This window comes from Bos javanicus, chromosome X (genome assembly GCF_032452875.1).
Source record: "Bos javanicus breed banteng chromosome X, ARS-OSU_banteng_1.0, whole genome shotgun sequence".
Classification (NCBI taxonomy): domain Eukaryota; kingdom Metazoa; phylum Chordata; class Mammalia; order Artiodactyla; family Bovidae; genus Bos; species Bos javanicus.
The window spans coordinates 134,500,455-134,525,435 of record NC_083897.1 but is presented as its reverse complement, the minus strand read 5'-3'; the positions used below and the strand labels follow the sequence as shown (position 1 = coordinate 134,525,435).

Sequence of the window (24,981 nt, the reverse complement as noted above, 5' to 3'; positions counted from 1 at the left end):
TGCGCACGTCCTCAAGCCCGCCTTTTCCGGCCGGCTCCTGTGGGCGTGGCGGCGCTGGCAAGATGGCGGCGCCCGAGAATATGCTGTTTTCGGAGAAGCTGAGGTGAGCTGGGTTAGGAGAGATGAGCTGAGAGAAAAGGGGACGAAGCAGACCGAGGCTGGGCATGGAAGATGTGCAAGCATGAAGTAAAGGGGAGCTGGGCCAAGCAGACGAGCCACCGCAGCAGCTCTATCCTTTCCCTGGGCACGCCTGAATTACCAATTGGGCATCTGTGGGCTCAGGGAGGCGAAAAGGGGAGCAGAGGGGCATGGAGAAGACCTGCCGTGTGCGCATGGGATGGCGAGGAGGTGGTAAAGGCATGTTCTGTAATTAAAACACGGGAAGCAAGATTTCACTGTTGGAGTTCCTGTCACTGGGCGCGGAGGAGAAGGGAGCTCAGGCAGCGCTGCAGTTGCGGCCGCTGACGCTGGAGTGTGTGTCTTGTGTTTTTCCAGCCACAAAAAGTACAGGGCCGCCCTGAAGAAGGAGAAACGAAAGAAACGGCGACAGGAACTCGCTCGACTGAGAGACTCTGGTAATGGACTTACTTATCTTGTTTTCTGTGTATCAAATTGCCCCCGCTACTCCCGTCCAAGTACTGTTATCTAATATATAGTTGCTTGTGGCCACGACCCCTCAAAAAGTTGTTAGACCCATATCAGAAACAATGGTAAAAGTACTTACTCAAGAGGGGGAAGAAGTCATGGTGAATCATCACCCACTGATTACGTGGAAGTATTTATAAAGTATCTAATATTACAGGTGCAGGCATCATGAATTACAGCAGCTAGCACAGCCTTTGCACATAGTAAGTATTCGGCGAATATTTTTCTTTGTAAAACCAGCAGGATTTGAGGGGTTTAGACATTTTGCAAGTTTTTCTCAAACTACACTAACGTGAGAGACCCCTTGTTGATCTTATTTAAATACATACAGATGAAATTAATTATGAAACTTACTTGGTTTTTGGTTTGGCCGCACTGCGTGGCATGTGGGGTGTTAGTTTCCGCACCAGGGATGGACCCCATGTCCCCTGCAGTGGAAATGCGGAGTCTTAACCACTCGACCGCCATCCCTATATCTACATTTATGTAATGTTAGGGATGATGGGAAACATATGCACAGGACATTAATATGGTACTGAGTGGAGTTTGGAATGCTACTACTACTATTGCCATGTGGTTATTTATCACTTTTTCTTCCTATTAAAATACTGTGTGAACCTTCATCTGTACTGGCGGTGGTGTCATTTGGCCCTCACATGGCAGAATCTAATGTTTATTTATTAAACCTACCTGTTTAATGACCTTAGTTGTAAAGTTATATCGTAGTAATAAATGCACATGGAAGCACTGAAATCACACAAGAGTGCTGAGTTACAACGGTTTGTCATGTACATTAACCAGAATATGCCTAGTAAATTATCCTGGACAATTCTTGAAGTCCACAGACCATGGCCTCAAGAAACCAGGATTTTGGGGCCTTAAGAAAAATAGCCATAGAGGTTTTGTTTATCATTAGAGTTGCCCAGAAACTGTTTGAGTAGCAATACTTGGGATATTTAGAATGAAAGGAACAGTGCATTGCCCTGCAGCCTGTATTACTATCTCTTTTTTAATTCAAAACTGGTCCCACTTGAGACAGGATAAAACATCAGGGATAAAAGGAGAAACAGGGTAGATTGGTATTATTGATGCCCTTAGTAATTCTCTACCCCCTTTAAAGTTCTTGGTTTCCTTACTATGCTAACCTGTTTTCTTGGAACATGCCCCAACTTTTTAAGTCTTTCTCTTTTTCTTTACATACTTCAATTCCAATGTATTGCATTGATATTTTTTATTCCCTTTTAACTTTTTAAAGTGCATTTGGAGTGAGCCTCTATGAGTAGGCAAGTGGATGTGTCCTTTGGCAGTTTAGTCAGTTGAAGGATGCAGCTCACTGGTCTGCTCATGATTATATATGGTTAATGGCTGAGCCACAATGAAGCACTTGCCTCTGGATGACTGCTGCTGCTTTGGCCTACTCCAGCTCACAATTTTTTACTTGGTGGTGCTTCATGAATACTGTGGTCAACTAAACACTGCTGTGGGTTGTAGCACACTTGGATGGCCAAACATTACCCAGAAGACTACAATACAGAAATATTCTGTAAGAATTGCTCTAGAGTGAATTGGCAAGTGATTGGTAGAAATTTCTGGATTATCAACCTCTCTATTACAGGTAGCTTCTTTAGCACCCAATTCTACTTGAAATAACCTGAAATAAGCTGCATTATCAGAAATTAAGGTGACATGAAGGAAAAAAGGAAGCTGGAAAACTGTAGAATGACTCCACATATACTTACATGTATAAAACAGTTAGATACACACTTGCCCCTTGAACAGCGTGGGTTTTGAACTGCGCACATTCACTTATATGTGGATTTTCTTCAGTAGTAAGTACTATTGTACTACGTGGTCTGCAGTTGGGTGAATCCAAGGATGCAGAACTGCTGATATGGAAGAACTGCGAATGTGGAGGGCTGACTTTAAAGTTATACATGGATTTTCAACTGCATGGAGGGCCAGTGCCTGTAACCACTGCATCGTTCAGTGATTCAGTACTGTAGTTATCTAGGACTAGGTGAGCCTTTGGTTAGACCTATACTTAATATGGGCTTCCCAGGTGGCTCAGACAGTAAAGAATCTGCCTGCAGTGTGGGAGACCCAGGTTTGATCCCTGAGTCGGGAAGATCCCTTGGAGAAGAGAATGGCTACTCACTCCAGTATTCTTGGTTCGAAAATTCCAGGGACAGAGGAGCCTGTCGGGCTATAGTCCATGGGATCAAAAAGAGTTGGACACAACTGAGTGACTAACACTTTTCACTTTTTAAATACTTAATGTATGTGACAGACAGTATCTTTTTCCTTTTAGCCTGAGATCTTCTGTTATAGTTCCTTAAGATCACTTCAGTTTTCCTCCTTTTTTCTCCCCACAAATTTAAATTTTGAGAAGAGCATATACATTTTTATTATATTAGGACTTATTTTCCCATGTTTTTATTTTGAAAATGTTCCAGTGTGCAGAAAGTCGAAATTTACAGTAGACATCATGAACCCTTTGCCTAGGTTTGTCAAGTGTTAACATTTTGCCTTACTTTCTCTGTATATAGATAGACACATATGTACAAATTTTTTCTGAACCCTTTGCATGTCAGTTGCATATATGTAGCCCTCACCCCTAAATACTTAAGCCTGCATCTCTTAAGAATAAGGCCACAATACTAAACAAATAAAGGAATAATAATTCAGCAATATGATATACAGACCATATGAAAACTTTCCCAGTTCAAGTTTGATTATTTTGAAAAGCTCAAGCCAGTTGTTTTTTGGAATGCTCTGCATTCTAGATTAGTATGTCTTCTCCTGAGTAGCTTCAGGTACACTCTATGGAAAAATACTACATAGCTGATGCTGTATAGCTCTCATTGCATACATCTGGGGGCCTCTCATGTCAAGTTGTTCCACTCCTAGTGATACGAAGTGTGGTCAAAGTGTTGCCAATCAGATGGCTCCACTGTAATAGATATTTCCCCCTTTGTAATTAGTATTCATCTGTAGGCTGGTATTTTGAGATAGTGTAAATAAATATCCTCTTCCCAACAGTTGGTTCCTACAGTGGGGTACAGCAGTGAGGACTATTCTACTTAAGTCTTGCTACATTTTTCAGTTGCCATTCTTCTATAAAGATGGATATTCCCTCCCAAATCTCACCATTTTAGGGGGTGTCAGTTTAATGTGTTAATCTGCTACCATTATTGTTGTTTTCAGTGTTCACATTGTTCCAATTTGGGCGGCTGGAGCCCTTTATTGTTAGAAAGTTTTAAAAAGAGGTTTGTACCATAATTGTAAAGATAAAAAATTGTATATAATTTTTTTCCTGAATTATTGACCAAGGCTTTGTAATACATGGATAGAGTCCTAAAACATTTACATTCCTTCAGGACTCTCACAGAAGGAAGAGGAAGAGGAGGCAGTGACAGATGCTTTGACTGAAGAACAAGAAGAAGAAGAGAGGCTGTTGGAGAGAGAGAGGTCAGCACTGATTGAAGCTCTTTCTGCAAGCCCAGTTCTTTTACTTGAATATTCTAAGTCTTCACTAACTAGGACAGGTCTTCTTTACACAATCTTATACAAAATAGATCTTGTAAAATACCCTGGATAAGCTGTTTAAATCTCTAGTTGATGGGCTGAAACAAGATGTTGTCTTTAAAAACAGTTTTTTCACTCTTTTTGCTAATTTGTAAATGTTTTTTGAAAAAAAAAAAAATTCAGATAATTAGTAAGTGTAAACAGTGAAAAGACTTCAATAAACTCCACATACCTAAAGATAGCCACTGTTAAGGTAAGAAAGAAACTGTAGATGAATATATATATATATTTCTTTTGTAGGATGATATTTATACATATTTTTCTATAGATTGCTTTTTTCCACTAAGTGTATAGGACATTTACTTCAGTGTTGATACAAAGATCTAATTCAACCATTTCAGTAGCAACACAGTCTCCATCGTATGACTAGCATAATTTATTCCCTATTCATAATTTATAGTTCTCTACTGATGAATGTTTAGTTCTCGAAAAAAATATTATTTACTGTTAAATCACATTCACTTACCATGGTACTATTAATTTACTGTCATTTACTATTTGTTATTTATTTACACTCAGGCTTTTTACTATTATTAAAAAAAAGTTGCAGTGAGTATCCATGATTATATATCCTTGGTATTGTCCTATTATTTCCTTAGAAAAATGCTGAGAGGAAAAGTGCACATAAAATGCACTTTTATGCAGGTAGAAAGAGTATCCCGGGTTGCAGTTTGCCACCTTGCCAAGAGTGAATCAAGGTGCCCATCTCTCTATACTGTCACTCACAATAGGCATTATCAATTCTTAAAACTCCTATAGTAAAAAGTTATTTCTCATCATTTCAAATGTACATTTTAAAAAAACTTTCATTAGAGTACAGTTAATTTACAATGTTGCATTACTTTCTTCTGTATAGCAAAGTGAATCAGTTGTATGTATACTTATATCCACTCCTTTTTTAGATTCTTTTCCCATATATGTCATTACAGAGTATTGAGTAGAGTTCAGATATATACTACTTAATTCGTAGGTTGAGTATCTTTTTATATAATATCCATTTGTAGATGGCTTAAACCTTTCTCTTTGGGGATACATTTTTTTTGTTATGTAGGCAGTGTTATTATTAGTCCTATATCTATCATGTGTGTGATGTATATGTTCTTCATTTGTCATCAGTCCTAACTTAGATTCTAGTAGTTACTTAATTTGATTTCCATGTTGTCAATTTCATCATGATATCTGGCCTTGCTGTCTGACTTTAAAAGGCCTTACCCAGCACAAGATGACAAAAATATTCTGCTCTTTTTTTATTTTGGTATTTTTCAGGGAGTGTTTTGTTTTTTGGGCTTTTTTAAAAAGTGGTACACAGTAATAGGAATTTGCTTAATGCTACTCAACTGTACACTTAAATGGTAAGGCTTATATATACTTTGCCACAACAAAAAATAAATAATATTTTAAAGGAAAAAAAACTTGATAGACCCTCTCCAGCTAGTTAGTGTGTTCACTGGTAATGTTGCTTCTTTTCTTGTAATTAATTCCTATTACCTACCTAAGCACATAAGTAGGTGGAAGCATCAAACTGCTGGGGGAAAAAAAAGGTAGTAGTGACGGGAAACATGGAGTTGGATTCAGCCAGATCTGCATTCCATTCTTGGCCCTGCTACTTACTAGCTCTATTCAGGTTGCTTAATCTCTCTAAGCTTCGATTTCCTCACCCTAAATAGGAACATAAACAGGGACTTTCCTGGTGGTTCAGTAGTTAGGACTTCCTGGTTGGGGAACTAAGATCCTGCATGCTGCATGGCGTAGCCAAAAAATATAATAATAATCATAGTGCCTACTACATAGAATTGAGCAGATTGAATGAGATTAATGAGGTGGTAAGTGTATAGTGCTTAACATAGTGTGAGCAAATAGGAGATGCTATAATAACTCTGGTTGTTCTTATTAGAGATTTCTGTTAAGATGAAGATAACATGTATATCATGAAATAGGGAAGTCTTTTTTTTTTGCTTCCCCATTGACTTAGGTGCTTCTTTTAAACCACATACATGTGTCTTCATACTCCATTATTATTTGTTTATTCCTGTAAGAGTTGCATAATACTTTACTGTTGAAAAGCAGGATAATTATTTGAAAATACTGCACTTCATGAATCAGAGTTCTGCACACTGAAACATCTACATATACCCCATGACATATACAGAAACGCTGGCATATGTAGCATGCCAGTCTCTACCATGGCTAAAAGATGGGTTCCTGGAATCTGTAGTAGGAAATGGAATACTTTCTCCCATCGAGTGATTGGGTCCCCAGACTAGACATAAAACCTTATTTAACTCCTGATGTCTCTGAAGTAATATAGCACAGTTTCTCATATTTCATTTTCCTTTTACAAATTCAGTGGGACAGTATACAGTCTAGGTTTGAAACACCAAATTGGCTAATAAAGTTTTGAAATATAACCTGTCTTTAAGTTGGAAACTTGTAGTATTGGATATCTGAGATACCATTGTAATACAAGATCACTCTTTTATAACTGGTCATTTCTAAGCATAAACTAGACACTGACTCATTTTTTTTTTTTAACTCCTTGTCATCTTTTCTTAAAACCTGTAGCTTTATTTTAAAGACCTGATCACAATATAGTTCTCTTTTGCTTGAGGCAAACCAAGTCTCTGAACTGTAAAGAGTAGCAGTCCAAGGGTTTAGAGCAGGAGATACCAGGTTTTTGTCATGCTACAATCCTGCGTTTGGCACTTTCAAAATGCATGGAATAGGAAGGGTAATACTTTCTGAATGAAAAGCTGGATGTTACTCACTTATTGGCACCTAAAGGTTCGTGACATTTGTACAGGACACGGGTCAAGACCATCCCCAAGAAAAAGAAATGCAAAAAAGCAAAATGGCTATCTGAGGAAGCCTTACAAATAGCTGTGAAAAGAAGAGAAGCGAAAAGCAAAGTAGAAAAGGAAAGATATACCCATTTGAATGCAGAGTTCCACAGAATAGCAAAGAGAGATAAGAAAGCCTTCCTCAGCGATCAATGCAAAGAAATAGAGGAAAACAACAGAACGGAAAAGACTAGAGATCTCTTCAAGAAAATTACAGCTACCAAGGAAACATTTCATGCAAAGATGGGCTCAATAAAGGACAGAAATGGTATAGACCTAACAGAAGCAGAAGATATTAAGAAAAGGTGGCAAGAATACACAAAAGAACAATACAAAAAAGATCTTCACAGCACAGATAATCACGATGATGTGATCACTCACCTAGAGCCAGACATCTGGGAATGTGAAGTCAAATGGCCTTAGGAAGTATCCCTATGAACAAAGCTAGTGGAGGTGATGGAATTCCAGTTGAGCTATTTCAAATCCTAAAAGATGATGCTCTAAAAGTGCTGTACTCAATATGCCAGCAAATTTGGAAAACTCAGCAGTGGCCACAGGACTGGAAAAGGTTAGTTTTCATTCCAGTCCCAAAGAAAGGCAATGCCAAAGAATGCTCAAACAACTGCACAATTGCACTCATCTCACATGTTAGTAAAGTAATGCTCAAAATTCTCCAAGCCAGGCTTCAGCAATATGTGGATCGTGAACTTCCAGATGTTCAAGCTGGTTTTAGAAAGTCAGAGGAACCAGAGATCAAATTGCCAACATCTGTTGGATCATCGAAAAAGCAAGAGAATTCCAGAAAAACATTTATTTCTGCTTTATTGACTATGCCAAAGCCTTTGACTGTGTGGATCACAATAAACTGTGGAAAATTCTGAAAGAGATGGGAATACCAGACCACCTGACCTGCCTCTTGAGAAACCTGCATGCAGATCAGGAAGCAACAGTTAGAACTGGACATGGAACAACAGACTGGTTCCAAATAGGAAAAGGAGTACGTCAAGGCTGTATATTGTCACCCTGCTTATTTAACTTCTATGCAGAGTACATCATGAGAAACACTGGGCTGGAGGAAGCACAAGCTGGAATCAAGATTTCCAGGAGAAATATCAATAACCTCAGATGTGCAGATGACAACACCCTTATGGCAGAAGGTGAAGAACTAAAGAGCCTCTTGATGAAAGTGGAAAGTGAAAAAGTTGGCTTAAAGCTCAACATTCAGAAAACTAAGATCATGGCATCTGGTCCCATCACTTCATGGCAAATAGATTGGGAAACAGTGGCTGACTTTATTTTTTGGGGCTCCAAAAACACTGCAGATGGTGATTGCAGCCATGAAATTAAAAGATGCTTACTCCTTGGAAGGAAAGTTATGACCAACCTAGACAGCATATTAAAAAGCAGAGACATTACTGTGTCAAGAAAGGTCCATCTAGTCAAGGCTATGGTTTTTCCAGTAGTCATGTATGGATGTGAGAGTTGGACTATAAAGAAAGCTGAGCACCGAAGAATTGATGCTTTTGAACTGTAGTGTTGGAGAAGACTCTTGAGAGTCCCTTGGACTGCAAGGAGATCCAACCAGTCCATCCTAAAGGAAATCAGTCCTGGTTGTTCATTGGAAGGACTGATGTTGAAGGTGAAACTCCAAATATTTTGGCCACCTGATGCAAAGAGCTGATTCATTTGAAAAGACCCTGATGTTGGGAAAGATTGAAGGTAGGAGGAGAAGGGGATGACAGAGGATAAGATGGTTGGATAGTATCACCAACTCAATGGACATGAGTTTGGATAAACTCCGGGAGTTGGTGATGGACAGGGAGGCCTGGTGTGCTGCGGTCATGGGGTTGTAAAGAGTCGGACATGACTGAGTGACTGAACTGAACTGAAACATCACTGTGGCCAACCTAAAGAGAAAGCTAAAGTGTCATTGTTTTGTCTAAAGATGTTACAGTTAGGAAATATAGAAGTAATGATTTTACACTGTTTCCCTCTAGGAGGATAGTTGCTAAAATGCAGTGCTTTTCCAAGATCACTACTCATGTATCCTGGTCCTCTTACCTCCACTTAACTGCTTTCTAGAAAATAGCTTTCATGGTACTTTCATCATTCACAAAATGTCATTTTACTTTCATATATGTGTGGATGTATTTGTGGATTAGCGCCCATTCCTTTTATTTGATCACATCATTACATCAATAGGCAAAAATTACATGAGGAATGGTTGCTGCGGGAGCAGAAGGCACAAGAAGAATTCAGAATAAAGAAGGAAAAGGAAGAAGCAGCTAGAAAACGGCAGGAGGAACAAGAGGTATGGTATTAATCAGATAACCAGTTAACTAACTAGTTAACCAAAACAACTCTCAGTAAGAGTTACATACCTTGAACTTTAGAAACCAGATGTTGGGGCTTCTCTGGTGGTCCAGTGGCTAAGACTCTGTGCTCCCAATTCAGAGGGCCTGGGTTTGGTCCTTGGTCAGGGAACTAGATCCTACGTGCTGCAACTGAGACCTGGTGCAGCCAAATAAAAAAGGGGGAGGTATGTTACTCATTTTACCAGTGTTAACATTTTTCATTTATTTGCCGCATTTGGCAAATGTTTTAAAAACAAGAGTCTGAAAAAAAATTACCTTTCTTCTTTTTATTTTTTTCCCTCTGTAAAGAGAAAATTAAAGGAAGAATGGGAAGAACAGCAGAGAAAAGAGAGAGAAGAGGAGCAGCAGAAGCTACAGGAGAAGAAAGAAAGAGAGGTGATTCCTGTCACAGGAGGATAAACGCACTGCGTATCCTCTTAGTGGGTGGATGGGGCGTATGATGGGGTGGAAGAATAAGCTATAGGCATATCAGGGTTTGAGCTTGGTTTTTTCTTTAGGAAGAGTCATGTTTTTAGTTTAGATATACACTAACATTTTCTTATGATGCTTTTCTCTGGGTGTTTGCTGTGGCAGATGCCTTAAATTAAGGTTTTTTTCCCCAACTCTACCTATCTTATCCTATATACTAGGGATTGGCCAGCTTTTTCTGTAAAGGGTCAGAGTAAATATTTCAGGCTTTGTGGTCTCTGTTGAAAACATCCAACAGTCCCAGTGTCCCATGAAAGCAGCCATAGGTAACATGCAAATAAAGGGTTGTGGCCAAATTCCAATAAAACCTTATTGTTTTATTGATAAAAACAGGAAGCTGACCCCTGCTTTACACTTTGTACCACTCCACAGCAGACGGTGTTTTTCTGAGGTTTTGTTGTATATGGGTTGATTTACTATTGGGTGAATACTATTTTTTATAGTTTCCACCTTTGTTTGATTCATAAGAGACTTCACCACTTTGGACATGTCACCAAGAACTAATAGATTGAAAGAAATCATGAGCTCAAGTATCAAGAGATTAGGAAATATTTTTTGTTATTAAGTTTTGACTTCTTTTCTAACTTGTGCTCTAAAGGCAGTTGTAAATAACATCGTTGCTCACACGAAAAAAGAATCTTAAGGTATTTGTATATATCTGTATCTTCTAGGATTGTTTTTAAAGATTGCTTTGGTCTATTTTGCTGCTATTCCTTAACAGTGCATTTATTTCAAAGATATCACAGCTCATCTTTCCTTCACTGATTCATCAGGATGTATCTTTTCTGTGATATTGCTACATTTGAATAGCATAAAATTGGGTAATCACCTGCTGGTGGGAAAAATGCATTTGTTTACATCCTAGTCATAATGGGGTAGAAGCAACCTTTGTTTCTTGTGTCTCAGGCCATCAGTTAATTCCAGTGTAAATTTTAAAAACCCTTACTTGAGTACTGCTTTCCAGATGAGGCAAGATCATGCTAGGTTTTTAGGGGGCAGGAAAATTGTTTGGAGTGTGTCATATTTTTTTTTTTTTTAGGGAGAGAGTAATAAATTTCTATTTTAACAGTGGATTGTTTTTCAATTGAGGTCTTTTCTGGCACCAGATAAATGCTAAAGTTTTTGTTTCAAAGAAAGTCTGGTGAGACATAAGGAGAAGTGGGTAAAATGAAGTCAATTCTAAGCATATATAAAGGGATCTGCATTCTGAGTTTTCTGCTGTGAGCTAGATAGATGCTTCTCTGGGATTGGAGATAGGGCAGCTATAAAGATCTGTATTCATTGCGTTCGGTTTCTTGATGGGGAAACTGAATGAGAAGTAACCAAAAAGATCATTTTAGGTGCTTTAAGGTAATGGTATGTGGTATAAAGAAAGAAAGCAGGTCACATGACAGACTGATTGCGGTAGGAAACTACATCTTTCAGTTGATTGCCTGTCAAGGAAGACTGCTCTGAGGAGGTGCCGATGTGTGAACTGACAGCTGAGTGTAGAGATCTTGGGGAGAAGGGTTCCAGGCAGAGGCAGGGAAGTCTGAGCCTGGAGCTGAAAGGAGGTCAGGGTGCCTAAATCCTAGAGACCAAAAAGAGGACAGTGGCAGAGGTGGGCCCAAGTTCAGGAGGGTAGGCAGGGTCATTCGTGTAAGGCCTCCTGGGTGGGAAGGAGGAGTTTGGATTTTACCTGAAGTGTCATGGGAAGCCATTAAAGGGTTTTGAAGCAGGGACTGACTTCATTTAATTTATATCTTTACCTTTAACAGATCATTCTAACTTTTGTATAAAGAATAGCGGGTGGCGGTTGGGAGTGATGACCAAGGAGGCAAGAGTAGAACTGTGGCTCCAAACAGGACATGATGGTGGTTTGGATGACAGTTGATGCTTAATACAGAGAAGTACACAGATTTGTAATGAGTCGTGGCAGTTAGCGGAACTCTAGCTGGTAGGCTGAATGGGCAGGAAGGGGAAAGGAGGAGAAGAGAATTCAAGCCATATGTTTTTAATTTGAGCATGTAGGCACATGGCAGCTCTGTTTGAGATGAGGCATTTAGATGGGTGAGGGGTAGGGAAAAGTTCCATTTTGAGCACATTGAGTTACTAAGGACCCTTACATGGCCAGGTAGTTAATCAAGTAAGCAGCTAGACATATGAGTCTTCTATGTATTACTTTAAGGAGCTAGGGAAAAGTCTGTCAAACATAATTTAAAGCTTATTTAAATGCCAAGGAGGTAAAATTTTACTGGCATAGTGCAGAACTGTGATACTGCCTTATCAGAAAGTTTGAGATTTTTCATCAATCCCAGTTCCTACTGTTCATATCATAATGTAGCATCTGCTAAGTGTGTGTGATGTTTCAGCTACCATTGTCTTTTATGATATTCACTAGTACCTCACCTTAAAAACTAGAATGTGGAATGTATGTTCAAATCTGCTAAATATTACTCTTACTGAAACTATTAGAAGACTATGTTTTGAAATGTTAGCTGTTTAATGTCCTAGTTGAATGAAGATTCTCAGCTGTATGTCTTTGAAAGCTTTTCAGAAGATCATGCTATAGAAAGCAAATTACAACCTGAAGCCTTTTGTGTGATGGGTTTTTTAAAATTGTTATACATGAGATTCTTAACCAGATAAACCAGATATGACTTACCGACTTCGAGGTTTTCATTAGTCCTATGTTTGCACCATTTGTAGGAAGCTGTGCAGAAGATGCTGGAGCAGGCTGAAAATGAGGTATTTTCAAAACCTTTCATTAACAATTTGAGGCCAATGAACATTTCTTTAAAAACACTACTTCCAGTAATGTTAATTTTGTGGTAAGTTACGTAGATCCCGTCTGAATGTGGGATTCACATCTGAGGCTCTGTGATTTGTACAACAGCAACAACAAAAGTGAATTGATGAACAAAAGCAAAAATCACCCCTGTGGACTGGACTTGTTTATAGTCCTTAAAGAATGTATAATCAGCCTCACACATTTTTACACCCAGATGGATGTTTTAACTTGATTCAGAGTAAATCAAGGGATAGTTCCCTAACAAGTCCTTTGACTCTTTTCGGAATCAGTGGACAGAAGGGAAACCTTGGTGAGTGCTCCTGGTGGCCGAGGCAGTGCCTGATGCTGGACAGTGCCCAGGAGCCAGGAGAGACATAGCCCCTATCTCATGACAGTTGTTTGTAGAGTCTCGATTGTGTGGCACAACTTAAATGTGTATATTTTTACAGGAATCTGTTTTTATTTTTGACTGAAATATTTGAATACCTTTTAAACATTTAATTCTTTGTGGATTTTTACATCAAATAAAGTTACGGTTATTTTCAACAGTTGGAAAATGGTGCCACATGGCAAAACCCAGAACCACCCATGGAATTAAGAGTAATGGAGAAAGATCGAGCTAATTGTCCATTCTACAGTAAAACGGGAGCGTGCAGATTTGGAGATCGGTAACCAATTTTGTTTTATTGTGTCAGAGTTAAGTGACTCAAAACATCAAGGTTTCCAAGTTCCCATTTGGGGAGCGGCACGGGCTGGAGTTTGAAATGTTCACGTTCAGTCAGGCCTCTGCTATGTTCTTGCTGCTGCTCTAGTTCCCCAAGCTGGGTGTCCCCTGCTCCCTGACACCCGCCTCCCCGCCCGCCCTGGGTGGGTTGGTCCAGTTCTCTGGCAGGGCTTCCTTTTCATTCCTCCCACAGCTGTCTGAGGACCTTTCACTTTTGTTTTCTTCCTGCGCTTGAATTGGTCCACATGGGTGAACTGGGATGAGGAAATCTATTTCAAAAGACTGGAGCAGCCTGGCTTTATTTTTTGAATGGCAAACACTGTGCATGAAGGAGGCTTTAAAAACTGGCATGCCCAAAGGGATGTCTATGAAAGACAGGATCTGAGTGAGCAGAGAAAAATTCTAGTGCACATTCTCAGTCTGCTCTGATTGAGGAACAGACGCAGGGTTCAGCATCTGGCTTTAGTGGCTATAGCAGTGAGAAAGTTACTTAAGCCCTTAGTGCCTTAGATTCCTCATCTGTAAAATGGATATTAAAAGTAGTACCCCCCCAACCCCAAGGCAGTTGTGAGGCTGAAATGAGTGAATTCAGGGAAGGCAGGTCTACAGGTCAAATGTGGCAGGCCCATGGCAAGCGCTGAGTGTTTGCTGATAATTTCTTTTTGTTACTGTTGCCATTATTCTCTGAGACCCTCTGGTTCCCTGCCTCTTTTGGATCAATGATTTTAAAACAGGACATTCACCTAGAAAACTAAGTGTTGATGTTTTGATTCATTTAGCAAATATTTAAATATCAACTGTATGGCAGGCAATGGTGATTTTTATAATTTGGCTTGTTTATGAATGAACAACTTAAAGTGGATAAATAATTCATAATGGTGAATAAATCCATCTGAGGCAAAATCTAATTATTTTCATTCTGCACAAGAAAAGATCTAATTATATCTTAGTGTCCTATTCATCATAAAAAGGGATATGAATTGGCAAATTCGTATGTATTTAATGAGAAACTGTATGTTGTCTCTCGTGCTTATTTTATTCATAAAACTATACATGCTGTAAGTTTTATTTCCTTCTTTGAAAATATGAACCTTCTCTAGCTTTCTCTTTTAAAATTTAACCCATCACATCATTTTACATTTTTTAAGAACAGTGGTTCTCAACCCTGGATTCCGACTAGAATCATCTAAAAAGCTTGAAAAAAATTACGTCTTATCTCAAATTAAGTAAATCAGAGTTTTTGAGACTTGGGCACCCTAATTTTTGAAATGTGTTCAGGTATTTTTAATGTGCCCCAGGATTGAGAGTCACTGATATAGGATTTGTGACTCCTTTTATGTTTTATAGTTGGGATGCTATATGCCCAGAATATCTGTGAAAGTATTCACAGAATCCGGTCAGTAGTGAAAGCCTCCTCTTGAGGAACTGGGCTTCTTAGGAAAAGGAAGAGAGAAAGACTTTATCCCCCTTCGTACCCTTAGAAATGTTTCCCAAATGTATGTTTAATTTCATCAAAGCAGTAATGATTGATGTAAAACATCCCCACCAAAGAAAAAAATGTACAGCGAATTACCTTTGAAAGACAACTGAGACTCAATATGAGTTCACATTTGCATTGGCAGCGGGAGTGGGGTGGGGGTGGTTGTTGAATCAAATTGTATGTAAAGTTTCCAAGTTGCAGAATTCCTCATTTATGATATATCTCAAACATTTCCTTACATGTGAAGGCTTGCAGTCATTGGATTCTGGATTCTTCTTCTGTTGGGCATAGGTGAGAGAAGGGAAGATGTCCTAAATGGTTTCAGGAAATTGGTTGACAGGACTTAATTGTGAAAAGGGGAATGGACTGTCAGGCGCTCAAAACTCAGCCCTGAGAGCCATTTCAAGGAAATATTGACAGTAGTCAGATTAGTTTGTGAAGATTTCTTAATATTTTCATAGGCATGTGACATTTCACCATCACAACTATCAAAAAAAGTATGAGATTGATTTGGATATTTTCATCACTCAGGTGATGAGTTGTGAAATAAGATTCTGTGAAACTAGCAGTTACTAAATCCAGTACCGACCCTTCAAACAAAGATGCTGCTCCCCTTTCACAGAGAGCTCCAGTGTCTTGCTCAAGATCATACAACTGTCCTTCTCTGTTGAGTTCTGTCACACATTCACATAACCTAAGCATCTCTTTGGTCGCTTTGTTTTTGTAATTAGTATAGAATTAAATTCTAGAACCTTTCTGGAGTTGATTTTTCTTAGAGTCACAGCTTGGAGGGGAGCTCAGGGTTTTTTTTTTTTGGTCCTTAAAGAACATAATCACTGATGAAAAGTAAAATTCGTTGACCAGTGAGTATACCTCACTTGTTTTCAGAAGTGATTTAAAGAAGGCTCATAGTCTACTACACAGTTTATTAAAATAAATAGAAAGCAAGGAAAGGAGAGGTGCATTACTGTGAATGTACAGTACATTTGACTTTGGAGTTGTATTCATCCCACGCAACAATGAGCTTTGTAGTTTTTACCAAAAAGGAAATGAGTGGGATCTCTGGAAAGACAGATTTTCTAGGCATCAGAGTCTAAATGTTTTCCCATAGAATACTGTATAAAGATACTGAGTAGGAAAGTGGACAGTAACTTTCATGGATATTTTATTAACAGTTGCATATGTAATTTTCATGAGAATATTTCTCACAAAGACCTTCAGTAAATAATCAGAGCCTAACTTTAGTGTGTAACTTTATTTTATAAAGAACAAAGGTAGTGAGTGCCTGGATTCTCCCCTGAGAAGAGAAAAAGAGGCATAGTCAGTTCTACCTGAGGGGGCATTTGGAGACCCATGCCATTTATTGGCTGACCTTCTAGTTAAGGTAATGTCCAACTACCTGATTTGTGGTAGTCTTACTTGATTCAAGGATCTGAGTAATGGGTAAATAATAATAATAATTATTATTAATGGGTAAATAGCATGGCCTAAACCAGGAGTCCCTAGACATGACTGACCTTAAGGACCACGTGTAGAGTTACTTTGAAAACATGGGTTCCCCACTCTTTGAGGTCTGAACAGATTGGTCTAGGGCAGGACCTAAGAAATCTCAGCTCTTCCCAGGTGATTCTAAGAATCACATGGGTTTGGGTACCACAGCTTTAGACTGCCTTCCCAAGTGTCCCTTGTCTTAGCTGAATTTTCAGCATAAGCTGTAGGGTGGCCTTAAATACACTCAGACTATGTGGACTGTCTCCAGGCCAAGTGGGATTTTCCCCTAGATGGGGACTTTGGCACTGTTCCAAAACTCACAAACGTTCATTTGACATCCTGGGTACTAGAGCCCAGTTCATTCAGATATAAGAATCCCATGAGGATTTTAACCTTGTTAAATTGGTTTCTCATTTAATTCTGTATGTGCTTCATACTTGTAAAATTCTGGTTCTGCTAACACTGCCAACCAGGTTGATTCCTTGTTCTTTTTTCTGTGGGCACTTGTCCTTGGGAAGATGGATCTCATAACTAGGTCTTTGGCTGAATAATCTAGGAGAGTCCTTTGAAAACTAGAAAATTTCACATTAATGAGCACTGATGGCACATTTCTGAGTTGGGCATGTTATGTGCAAGGCATTCTATGTGCATTGTCTCAACCAGGTATACAGATTATGTTACAGACAGTGGAAAGTAAACATGAGTTAAACATTCATTTCAGGGCCATTGTTTTTTTTTTTTTTTCCTAACACTTGCTTTGTTCTTCAACTTTTTTTTCTTCAAGAGTTCTTAGGACTTTTTTCCTAAAAATTTTGTTGTAATTTTTAAACTAGAAATTTAATCAGGAAAATTTGATGATTTTGAATCTTAAACTGTATTTTTTCCCCTCTTCATTTTATTTGAGGAGAAAGAAGTAAATAAGAAAGTAAACTCACATGAAAGATTTTTTTGTAAAAAATTACTCAGTTACAACCCAGTCTAATTTAAACTGTGAAAAGAAAATTGTTCTTCACAATGGTCAACCTCCTTCATAAAAGAGAAATTCTTTAACATTTAGCACATCATATAACACATAAGGGGAGAAGGCAATGGCATCCCACTCCAGTACTGTTGCCTGGAAAATCCCATGGATGGAGGAGCCTGGCAGGCTGCAGTCCATGGGGTTGCTGAGGGTCGGACACGACTGAGCGACTTCACTTTCACTTTCCACTTTCATGCACTGGAGAAGGAAATGGCAACCCACTCCAGTGTTCTTGCCTGGAGAATCCCATGGATGGAGAAGCCTGGTGGGCTGCAGTCCATGGGGTCGCATAGAGTCGGACACGACTGAAGCAACTTAGCAGCAGCAGCAGCATAACACATAAGCAGTGGACTGTCAATTAGCTCAGATCTCTGGGATCTTCTCTCCCCAGCCATGTAACTTGTGTGCTTTTCTAGGCCTCACTTTCCTTCTTTCAAAGTGGAGAAAATACTAGCCCTGGCTGTCATAACAGGTTGTAAGGATCAGAGGAAAGAATATAAAAATGCCATGAAAACTATGAAGTGCATTCCATTTAGCTAAAACTCTCAGAATACTCTGTTCTCTAAGTGTTGGGTTTGTTGGTGACTGTATGAAATCAGGATTGCACTGTTCTCACGTCCTGAGTCCCACGCATGGTGTCTCTGTGCCTGTCATCACTGTCTGTCATGCCCACACAGCTCCTCTTTCCATGTGCTTCCATGTCTGTAAGGCTTTCTAAATTTCAGTAAAAGGCAGCTAAAATGACTCCTGAACTTGGAAATAATTCCCAACTGTACATTTTAATGAGATCCAATATATAGGTCAGCTGTAGAACAGCTTTTGTTAAGTGTTGATGTTTAAAGTCTGAATGAGATTTGTCATCTTACAGTTCAGTCAAAACAGCTAAGTTGCTCAAGTCTTTATCTCACAGTTGAATGCAGGTATCTTATCTATAATTTCTCACCATTGGACTGCTGAAGTTTTTCCTTCATATGCAGGTGTTCACGTAAACACAATTTCCCGACATCGAGTCCCACCCTTCTTATTAAAAGCATGTTTACAACGTTTGGGATGGAGCAGTGCAGAAGGGACGACTACGACCCTGATGCAAGCCTGGAGTACAGCGAAGAGGAAACCTACCAGCAGTTCTTGGACTTTTATGACGACGTGCTCCCTGAGTTCAAGAACGTGGGAAAAGTGATCCAGTTTAAGGTGGGCACGAGCAGTACACGTGAAGGAGGGACTGGGAAAGCGAGGGTGCAGGCTCTGCCTGTATGTCATGTCCACGCATAAATATGTATATATATATTTTATGGTACACATATATGTGTATGTGCCTGTCTGTCTATATGTATGGGTTTCCCAAGTGGTGCTAATGGTAAAGAACCTGCCTCTCAGTGCAGGAGACATAAGAGATGTGGGTTCAATCCCTGGGTCAAGAAGATCCCTTGGAGGAGGACATGGCAACCCACACCAGTATTCTTGCCTGGAATCCCATGGACAGGGGAGCCTGGCGGCCTACAGTCCATAGGGTTGCACAGGGTCGGACAGACCGAAGCGACTTAGCATGCTTGCACATGTATATGTGTGCTGTGGGTATTGGGTCTATGTAGATAGGGGTGCCCGTGTCTGTGTGTATTTGGAATGCAAAGGATTTGCCCAGCCTCAGGAGAGTGCTGATCTATATGATGAAGGAGGGAGAACAGGATGGAAGGGCCTCAACTGGGTCTTTCATGTTTTATGTATTTAAACATGCTCAGTCAAAAATGGAAAATGTTAGTATTAAATCTGGGTGATGTATATAGGGGCTGATTACTAGTCTCTGTATTTTTTTTTCTTTTTTTTAATAGTCTATTTTTATGCATGTGTGAAACATTTCATATCTTTGAACAAAAAAAGGATCAGGTAATTGCCTGCAACACTGCCATGTGCTGAAGTATGCCTTAAATAGATGTGAGCATGGGGTAGTATCTTAATTTTGAAATTTTTGATTGATAACACCTTATGGTAATGTTGGCCTGGACAGAAGTACGTATGATGACTGAGGGCTTCTTTTCCTTAGGTTTTTGTCTTTTTTTTTTTTTTTTTTGTAAATCAGTTCTTCATTGCTCCTTAGGTCAGCTGCAACTTAGAACCTCATCTGAGGGGCAATGTGTATGTTCAATATCAATCGTAAGTATTCTGAACATAAACATCTTCACATTTTGTCACAGTACAGTGTTGTGACTTACATTGACATGTGGAATTTTTTTTTTTATAGATTTTATATGCATGGTTTTTTTTTTTTTGGCCACACTGGGGGGCATGCAAGATCTTAGTTCCCTAACCAGGGATCGAGCTCATGCCGCATGCATTGGAAGCTCAGACTCTTTAAACCACTTGAACAGAGAAGTCCCTGCATGGTATTTTTAAAAGTGTAAAATATTAGGAGCTGATCCAGAAATATAGAAAAGATTAGACAATTATATATTTGTATTTCACTCTGTGTATACTTAGAGTTCTTAATCTTTTACAATATAGTGAATTTTTTACTTATATAATTTTAATAATTAAAACACAAACTGAAAAGGGATAACCAGAATAGAGAACAGAAAAGTATAAATCGAAAGAGCGAGAAATTAAAGCCCCAAATAATTTCAGTGTGCATTTTGCCTGCTAAGAGAGCAGTTAGTGTGTCATTTCTGCTCGTCATGCTGTATGCCTGCGCAGCGCCATGGCTAATGGGGTAAATTAACCATTGTAATAGGAAGGACAGTGATCTGAGCTGAGAAAGAACAGGCGCTGACAGTGGAAAACACTTCTGCATTTTTTATGGTCCAGTCTTTTGGTTTAAGAAGCTTTGACTCAAGCTGGTTTCCATGCATCAGAATCTCTGAGAGGTTAGTTTAAAAAAAAAAAAAGTTTCTGAATAAATTGTGAGCTTCAGGAGCTTGAATGCTGTAATGAGGACTCCCTAGGTAGCACAGAAGCAGTGAGCTTGGTGGCCCTCTGGTAAACAAATACAAGAGTTAGTTAACAATAGGATTAATCTACATATTAGAAAGTTACTCTAATAAAGTTACATCCTTTGTGGTTTAAAGGGAAGAAGAATGCCAAGCAGCCCTTTCTCTGTTTAATGGACGGTGGTACGCAGGACGACAGCTTCAGTGTGAATTCTGCCCAGTGACCCGATGGAAAATGGCAATTTGTGGTAAATACAACATGATTTTTTTTCCCCCAACTGTTTCACTGTCATATAAAGTGATATTCTTGGGGGCAGAGGGGAAAGCAACCTTTTAAAGGAGTGGAGATTAGCTTTTGCCTCACCTGGTAGATGAACAGAGATCACTATATAAAGTACATCACATTTTAGACCTGTAACCGACCTTGTGGGTCACTTTATGGATGCAGTGACTAGGGGCATGGTGTATAGGTGACAAAGTCAGTGCTCAAAGTCCTAGGCTCTGCAGGAAGCCTGAGAAGTTGTGTCTGTTCATTGGCTCCTCACTTGAGCTGTTTTTTCTCCCCATCTTTATCCCTAATGAACCTTGTCATCTTTGCCACCTAAAACATTACCTGTAACACTTCCTGCCTTATTGAAATACAAGCTTTTGTGCCTTAGAGATTGATTATAGATTTGGAACCTGGTCAGGGCACATTCAGTCAGACTGACTCATCAGATAGTGGCTGCCGAATCAGGAAATGAGTCAGTCTTTGAGTAGCTGGCAATTTTGAAGGGGTCATTCTGTTGTGATTTCTATCAAATAGGCTTAGCCAAACCATTTATTGTTGAAGTGCCCCGGAAGCTATGAGAGGAGCTGCCAGTGCCTTCGGGGGCCACTTCCCTTACCCTTTGCTTCACTTCGCTTTATACTCGCTTGCTTAAAACCTCCTATTTCAAAATCTGTAATTTATAAAGTCTGAATCTTTGGCAAACCTGGTCTTAATGGATGCTGTCACTTAAAAGTCATGTGAAGCGGGGGGCGGGGGGTGCGGGCGGGGCTGGGGGAGGCATTAATTCCTTGCTTTGGCAGGCCAGAAGAACCATTATGCCTTGAAGACTTTGGGACTGAAAGAGATGGCTCTGTTTTCTCCATGAAGGCAGTTACTTGTGTCAGTTCCCAGGAATCCAGTGTGATTTCAGTGAGGTGCTTCTGAGTGTGACTAGTAACTACTGAGCATTTTTTGTGTCTTTATTATTGGATTATTGGCCACACAAATCAAATATGATTATATATCATCTTTGGAGAGATGTCTGTTCAGATACTTTGCCCATTTTTCTTTTGTCTTTTTATTATTGAGTTGTAAGAGTTCTTTGATATATTCTACAGACAGGTCCCTTATTGGAGATATGATTTGCAAATAGTTTCTCCCATTATATAGATTGTCTTTTCACTTTGATGGTGTCCTTTGAAGCACAAAAGTTTTTAATTTTGATGACTCCCAATTCATCTATTTTTTTTTTTTTTTTGCTTGTGCTGTGGTATCATATCTAAGAATCCATGTCAGCCCATGCCATGAAGATTTACTTGTATGTTTTCTTCCAATAGCTTACGTTTAGGACTCTGACCCATTTTGACTTTCTGTATATAGTGTGTGGTGTACAGGTATTTCATGTTTAACTCTTTTACATATTTAGATAATTTACTGCTTTTTCAAAAAAGTTTTAAAATCTTCAAGGGATCTCTAAACTGTGCAAGTAGATTGACAAAAATCTTCTGTATTAAAAGCACCTTAAAGCATTAGGCCAGTGTTTATCATCTTCTTGAGATGTAAGAGAATACAGGATCCTCTACTTACAACATGCTCTTTATTTTAGCCAGTGGTTCTGTCCTCCCACCACCATGCCCTCAAAGCATGCTGCCACCAGGACTGCCGACCAGGGCTGGTTCTTCAGTGTTAGTTAGGGATCTACATTGTCTGTCAGCAGGATGGTAAAACAATAGAAAAAATAATAAATAATATGGTTGCCATTGGTTGGGTTGCACTCTACACCATAACCCAGTAGGGGAATGGGACATTCTGGTTAAGTAAAAGTTCTGATCTATTACTTTTCACAGTGCCTTTTGTTAGAGCATTTAATATTTCTGAAATTCAGGGAACCCAAACTGTGAGATCAAAGTATGTAAGGAGAAACTAGTCCTATTACAAGCGAACATCAGAAATGTACCTTGTGAAAAGGATGTAGTGCCAGCAGTAAACGCTGTTTCCTCACTGTGCCATTGCAGGTTTATTTGAAATACAGCAGTGTCCCAGAGGGAAGCACTGCAACTTCCTTCACGTGTTCAGAAATCCCAACAATGAGTTTTGGGAAGCGAATCGAGACATCTACCTATCTCCAGATCGGACTGGCTCCTCCTTTGGGAAGAGCTCAGAGAGGAGGGTGAGGCTGGGCCCCCACGACGACTACTACAGCAGGAGGAGGAGGAGGAGGAGGAGGAGCCCTGGGCTGGCCCACTCCTACAAGAGGAACGGGGAGGCCGACCGGAAGAGGAGTAGTCGTCACGGGGCCAAGAAACCTCACAAACACAGGTCCAGAAGCCGGGGAAGGCACAGTTCCCGAAGCAGAGGAAGAAAAAGGGACCGCATCCGTGGTCGGGGCAGCCGGAGCCACAGCCGCAGGAGCCGCAGCCAGAGCTCCTCCAGGTCCAGGAGCCATGGCGGGAGGAGGTCAGGGAGCAGAGACTGAACTCTTCAGAGCCCCAAATCCAAATAAACTTACTGTGTTTTTCAGTGATTGTACACCTTATTTATTATGGCGGCTACATACTTGGATGGAGGGCTCTCAGCTCATGTGGCTTACCAAGTCTGGCAAAACTGTATGTAGACTGGAACCCTGTTTTAAAATATTTTTATTCTCTGATAATCACAGTGTGTTTAGTATAGAGAACCTAGAAAACATAAAATGTATACAGTGCCAAAATTACTTATAATCCTGACCCTGAAGATAACCAGTTAACACTGCAGCATTACTTTAAGTCTTTTTTTCTGAGTATATGAGTGTGTACACATTTTTTTTACACAAAGATCATGGCTGTAGTTGAAATGTTTTTTTCACACCAAACATTGTCCTGTTTCATCAAGCCCTAGTCTGTTTTACTCACTGCATAGTGTGGATCTATGTTTATTAAGTCATGTCCCTATTGTTGGATTTTTAAGTTATTTTAAGTTTTGCACTATTAAAGAATCCCATGCTATAAACAGTCCTGTGGTGGATTTTCTTAAATACTTTCACCCATTTCTGATCATTGCCTTAGTATAAATTATATCAAGAGAAAGTATTTCCAAATTGCCGTCCATAAAGACTACAAAAAATTTTACGCTGTCGGCAATAAATTTTGCTGTTCCTATGCCAAATTACTTTTCCAGTTTACTTTGCCAGTTTGGAAAATTTTCTGGTTTACTTATCTCTGTACATGTAAGCTAAGACAAACACTTTCTGTATTTAATGGGCATTCAGTTTGGTTGTTTGGCCCTTATTGTTGGATTTTTTACATGTTAATAGCTGAACAGTTCTTTACTTTAAAATTCACTTTCTTAAAGTACTAAAGAGTTAGTTGTTTCCCCACCCTCCTCCCCCATAGTTTTCCATTAGGGCATTCATCTATTTTGTATTGTGTTACAGAGTTCATTGCTGAATATGCCAGATGCTAAAGCAATTGATTAAAAAAAAAAAGTGCTCAGAGAAACTTGTTGAAAAAAACATTAGGGAATTCCCTGGTGGTCCAGTGGTTAGGACCCCTAGCTCTCACAGCCAAGGGTTCGATTCCCTGGTTGAGAAACTAAAATCACACAAATTGTGCAGCACAGCCAAGAAAAAAAGAAAAATTGATTTGTTCCAAAATATAAATGCCTAAAAAATTATTGAAAAATTTCTGTAAGTATCTACAGGATTCACTAATACTGAACAGTTCTCACTAAATTCAAAAATTTTCAATCCTTTCCTAAATACAGATGAGATAATAATAAAATGTGGCATTCAAAGCTGAACATTCATTTTAATAGATCAAGAAGGAAAGAACAAGATGAACATCAGCTTGTTTTCAAGGTAATTGACTTTTCCCTCAAGTGTTAATGGGTAGCGTGAGAGGGATGGAAGGAAGTAGTTTTTAAACCTCTGACTGGGTCATTACTCTGTTAAATATCCATCAGTCTTTTGTGTATTCCTTTGAACTTGTATTTTTATAAACTTATAATTTGATTACTATTTATGATTCAAAAATTGCAACTCTACATTGCCAGCTCTACATTGCCATAGGCCTGTTTTCAGTGAAGAGATTACCTGCATTGTTAGAGGCTCTTTAAGTCTACACATACATTTTTTTAATTGCACACATCTTTTATTTTTAGCAGACTAGCAACTTTGATATGGTAGTTGTTTCCTCCTCCTTAAATATCCTTTTGATTATTTTCCTATAAAGATATTTTATTCCAGAAATCAGAGTATACTTTAAAAAAAACTCCACATTATTTTTATGTAACATTTCCTATCTGTAGTTAATAGGCAGCCCCTTAAGTATCAAGATAACCAAAGCTTTGCTTTGGTACTTATACTATGCAGTAATTTGCTTATACCCATCCATCTCAGCAAGTGTGCTAGTACCTCCAGTTCGTAGGGGGACTCCAG

The 24,981-nt window shown here is 39.2% G+C and overlaps 1 protein-coding gene across 1 annotated transcript; it reads left to right on the top strand.

Moving 5' to 3' along the window:
- Positions 1-23,557, top strand: ZRSR2 (zinc finger CCCH-type, RNA binding motif and serine/arginine rich 2). The gene is made up of 11 exons (XM_061408080.1): positions 1-103; positions 496-575; positions 4,023-4,113; positions 9,270-9,378; positions 9,731-9,817; positions 12,599-12,637; positions 13,230-13,348; positions 18,374-18,587; positions 19,492-19,547; positions 20,456-20,565; positions 22,583-23,557. Exons 1-11 carry the CDS (start codon positions 63-65, stop codon positions 23,041-23,043), a joined length of 1,407 nt encoding a protein of 468 aa, XP_061264064.1. The 5' UTR covers positions 1-62; the 3' UTR covers positions 23,044-23,557.
- Positions 23,558-24,981: the final 1,424 nt, after the last annotated feature.

Bases quoted from the DNA above. Each gene is read 5' to 3' on its own strand.
- ZRSR2 (XM_061408080.1), top strand. From the start codon at position 63: ATGGCGGCGCCCGAGAATATGCTGTTTTCGGAGAAGCTGAG. The intron at 9,379-9,730 runs GTATGGTATTAA...CCCTCTGTAAAG, and splicing joins AACGGCAGGAGGAACAAGAG to AGAAAATTAAAGGAAGAATG. The intron at 18,588-19,491 runs GTGGGCACGAGC...ATTGCTCCTTAG, and splicing joins GAAAAGTGATCCAGTTTAAG to GTCAGCTGCAACTTAGAACC.